This window comes from Chlamydotis macqueenii, chromosome 4 (genome assembly GCF_036417535.1).
Source record: "Chlamydotis macqueenii isolate bChlMac1 chromosome 4, bChlMac1.mat, whole genome shotgun sequence".
Taxonomy (NCBI): domain Eukaryota; kingdom Metazoa; phylum Chordata; class Aves; order Otidiformes; family Otididae; genus Chlamydotis; species Chlamydotis macqueenii.
The window spans coordinates 34166866-34171257 of record NC_141559.1 but is presented as its reverse complement, the minus strand read 5'-3'; the positions used below and the strand labels follow the sequence as shown (position 1 = coordinate 34171257).

Here is a 4392-nt window from a genome sequence, read left to right as displayed (position 1 = left end):
CCTCTGTGGACCTCCATGGGCTGCAGGGGGACAACCTGCTCCACCACGGTCATCACCACAGGCTGCAGGGGAACAGACTGCCTCACCATGGGCTGCACAAACGTGGGCTGATCCACAGGCTGCAGGGGAATTCTGGTCAGGAGCCGCATTACTCCTGCCCCTCCGTCTTCACTGACCTTGCCGGCTGCAGCCGTTCCTCTCACCACAAAAACTCTTCACTGCAGGCAGGCAGACGCCTCTCAGCATCTCTTCACATCTCATCTCCTCTCCACTTCTTGCAGCCGGGCCGGGCTGAGTCGGGCCCACACAGCCGCCCGGCGGGAGACCAGAGGCTGAGGCCTGCAAGGCCCACAAGGCTCGCGCTTCCCCGTCTCTGCCCCTGCTCAGCATCTTCACATCTTCTCTCCTATTTTTTTTTCTGGTTTCCCCTTCTTAAATACGTTAGCACAGAGGCATTATCACAGAACATTCTGCTACCAGTTGGTTCAGCCTTGGCCAGCAGCGGGTCTGCCCTAGGCTCGGCCGAGTCCACTGAACAAAGGGGAACCACTTCTAGAGCAGCTTGTTCCAGAAGCTGCCACCTTAGCCCCCCTCACTAAATAAAACCAGAACAAGCTGTTTCTTTCCATCTGTACTATTAGTGTCTTTGGTACACAGTCAACCTCACCTACTTGGCAAAGTTAACTTGCTTTTTTCCTAATCATTGAATCCAAGTATGTTTGCTCGAAGAGAATCTGCAATACATCGTTTTGTTAAAAAAAAATTAAATTATTCAGTGGGCAGATATCTCATAGATGAACCCGTGGCATTCATTGTCATGCATAGGATTGCACTGAGTTCCATCTTAGCTTTGTGGCCGTCTAGCTGGTCACGCAGCAGTTGCTTCAAACCCTGTTCATAGAAGCAGCACAGGTTTCTGGACAGAGCATTCTTAGCTAGACGACCTCAGGAGAAAAAAGTGACCTTCTTCTGTGAATCAATCTCACCTTTTATACTGCAGAAAAATTAACGTTTTAAGTGCTTTTTTTGTCAACTGGTGAGAAACTATATAAGATTCTGGTACACTTGTTTTATTTTACCTTTTAAGCAGCTCTTAATTACTCTTTCTCACATTAGATGCAAAAGCATTTAGAGTTGATCTAAACCTGTTCCTACTTCAGCTACTCTGTTTCAATTTTTCCCAGTGACAGAGGCCAAGGGGATGAAAAATGCGACTGTGAGGCTCTCTGGAGCAGAGAATAGGGCTGGGACTGAGATGTTGAACTTGTCTAGGAATAGTCCTGTGTCTCTGTAGGTTCTATGGCATATTGCAGCAGCCTCAAACTGCTGGCCCAGAAGGGCCTGAGTTTCCTGGAAACTCTTTTTCTTACCTGCCAGTACCCTTCCACTACTCTGGACACCCAGCAAGCCGCAGATGTCTGTAAATGGACACCTGGAGTGAACCCTCTCTCTTCACTCTGTTTGAAGAGCATCTGTCAAAGTGAAGAGTGAGTCTCTTAGGAAGCTTTGGGGCTGCTCTGCAATAGCTATCTGCAGGCATACTCTTACCTTCTGGAAAGCATTGGGAAACTCCAAGTAGCTTGTTTCTCACTGCAAATTTCTAAAACACCAGCTTTGCAAAAACATGAGATTCCAAGACTTTCTGGGGATTTTTTTTTTTTTAAATGGAACTTGTGGTGTTCTGTAAATTGATGGATATGGTTGCCCCACAATATATTAGGAGACATAAGTATAACTAGAATGCACAAAGCAGTAGTGAAATAACTGTGAATGGAAACTCACATCAAACATTAAGTTTATCTAATAAGAATCATAGAATTATAGAATCATTTAGGTTGGAAAAGCCCTTTAAGACCTCAGCCAAGATTGCTGATAAGTGATGGAAAGTGGCTTGGTGAACACTTCTGCCAGCCCCCTCAGTATCATTGGGTAGATCCCATCTGGCCCTACAGACTTACGCGTCTAGATTTGGTAACTAACCAAATGTAAGCTTAGAACGATGACTTAAAACGTGCAACCACTCCTCTGTGAGGTAAGGACACTGAATTCTGGAGGGTTTCCTTGGATGGCATCCTGATCCAAGGGCAGAGTCTCCAATTGAGAGCTGCTGCTTCAAGGAACGCTGCCTCAAAGGGATCTCCCAGCAGACGCCAGTTACAACCCAAGGGAAACCAGGGCTTGTGGTCCGATACGGTCAGGTCAGCCCCATTGGTTAAGGTGGTCTCCTAGGCGTGCTCGTTACCTGGAGACCCCAGCAGCCACTGCGTGGGCTTGGCTAGAACTTTCAAGGGCTTTCCAGGCACACTCACAGAGAGTTGGTTAAAACAAATTCATTTATTTTCATTACAATAAAAATTATATTGTTATTTACAATGTATCAAATAAAGGGCCCACAGGGCCCATCAGTTCTTTCCAGTGGGATGGCTGGTCCCATCCCCTTATACGTGCTAACAGCACTCTCAGCTGCAATGGCATCTTCAGCTGGACCAGGGCAGACTCCCCAAACTCCCGTCACGCTCAGCTCCTCTCGAGCAGCGTCATCTCCACGCCTCGTTTGTCCACATCTGCGGCGCAGACTCCCCAGGCAGTCTCTGCGATCAGCCTGGCCCAGTGTGCGAAACTGTCGCCCGGGCCCCGTCCGTCTGAGAGGAAAGCAGGTCCTCAGGGTCACAGGCACGGCTGGAGAAGCCTGGGGCCACCAGCACGTGGGCGCAGAGCTGCAGACCTGGGACGTGCAAATTGTCCTGCTGGGTGGCCTCGCCCTCGGTCTGAAAAGCTGCACCTCGACAGCAGCGCAGCTCTCCGGCCGCGCTGTGCTGCTGGTGAAGGCGGCCTCTGCCTACTCCAGGCTCAGGTAGGACACTGAGCTGCCTTGCTGCACTGCAAAAGTCATCTCAGTGCAGATGTTCATCTTGGAGGGGCTTGTCAGCTGGAACCTGCAGGAGTGGGAGGAGGGCAGCACCATGAGCTGGCAGTCGTGCGACTGAGGAAAAAGCAGCCAGGCTGATCTCACCAGCCCTTGGGCCCAGCAGGCGATCTTCTCCACGTCTAAGTAGGAGCACGTGCAGAGGGTACGCAGGAGGTACGAGCTCCGATCCGTCCGCAGCTTGTCCTCGGGATGGTGGAGAAAGCACAAACTGTCCCCCAGCAGCTGCTCCCTCCAGCACATGCACTCCAGCCCCACACGCACGCTGCAGTGCCTTGCTGGCAGCTGCCCCGTGGTGGCCGGCTCCAGGCTGAAAGAGTGCCCGGGGGGTGGCCGCAGGAACACCAGCAGGCGGTAGGAGATGCTGTCCTCCTGGATGCGCCAGGTTTCATAGCTGTCATCCATCCCAACGGCTGGCTGCATCTGTGGCATCAAAGTCCTCTTGGAAACCACTTGGCATATATCGAGGAGGTCGCCCACCAGCTTCTTCAGCACCTTGCACGTCTCAGGCAGGCCCTGCACTGGCGATGCACAAGCCAAAGACTTGACACCACTGAGGTCTTCCTCCTCCTCCTCATCTTCCTCCTTCTCCTCCGCCTCCTCGCTGCTGGAGCTGTCCTGCTCACTGCAGCTGACAGAGGCAAAGTTCACTTCCCTGTCCAGCCAGCAGATCTCAGCGAGCAGGACCACGGCTCCTGCCATGGTCAAAAGCAGCCGGTGCTGCAACACAGACCGGAGGAGCCAGTCTTCCCACGTGGAGTTGCTCTGCTCCATCTCCTCCAGCAGCTGAATCATCTTCTCACGCAGATGCTCCTCACGCTGCTGCATCCGCTGGGCCGTGGCCACATCTATCTGATGATGGCCCTTCAGCCCATGCTGGATGGCCAGCACAATCACGAGGAGGCCAAGTCCGGCAGCCATGGCCTGGAGGAGGCAGGAGAAAAAGGGGCTCAGCAGGGCTGGGTGGCAGGGAGCACGGGACCGGGGCAGTGGTGCAGGAGCTGCCTGGAGCTGGGGGCCCGTAGGAGAGGTGGGAGGGAACAAGGGCAGGGTTTGCAAGCACTGCAGGGATGGGAGCCACAGGCTCTTCCCACACAGCGTTTGGGCACTGCTGGCAACAGGCTTGAAGGGGCCGCGGGCCCTGGCTGGAGCCAGCATGGGGCCCGTCCTGCCCAAGCCGCCCTGATGACCAGCCCCTGGCTGGGCTGTGCCCCGTGAAAGGGCAAGGGACACCAGAGCGGAGCCTCCTGAGGCCCCATCGCTGCCACACAACAGCGTCCCGACGCATCCTCAGAGCCTCTCTTGCACCTACCACCACAGGGAGCCCCTAGCACCTCTCTCCCCAGCCCCGAGGGTGGTACCCTGTGGTACCAGCCTGTGGGGCTCGCCTCTCGCTCAGGGTTAGAAACCCCCTGGCCCTCTGTCCCGTCCCCCATTTGGCCCAGCCTTCCCCCTGCATGCTGCAC

At 54.0% G+C, this 4392-nt stretch overlaps 1 protein-coding gene across 1 annotated transcript; it reads right to left on the bottom strand.

The window, feature by feature from the left end:
• Positions 1–2839: 2839 nt before the first annotated feature.
• LOC147600898 (inositol 1,4,5-trisphosphate receptor-interacting protein-like 1) lies at positions 2840–3754 on the bottom strand. Its single transcript, XM_086747771.1, has 2 exons — positions 3522–3754; positions 2840–3446 (listed from the first exon to the last, which is right to left on the bottom strand). The coding sequence occupies exons 1-2, from the start codon at positions 3752–3754 to the stop codon at positions 2840–2842; spliced, it is 840 nt and encodes a 279-aa protein (XP_086603897.1).
• Between the last annotated feature and the right edge of the window lie 638 nt (positions 3755–4392).

Coding starts and splice junctions, on each gene's coding strand:
- LOC147600898 (XM_086747771.1), bottom strand. CDS start 3,754: ATGCAGCAGCGTGAGGAGCATCTGCGTGAGAAGATGATTCAGCTGCTG. Junction 3,447..3,521: donor AGCTCCAGCAGCGAGGAGGC/GGAGGAGAAGGA, acceptor TGCATCGCCAGT/GCAGGGCCTGCCTGAGACGT.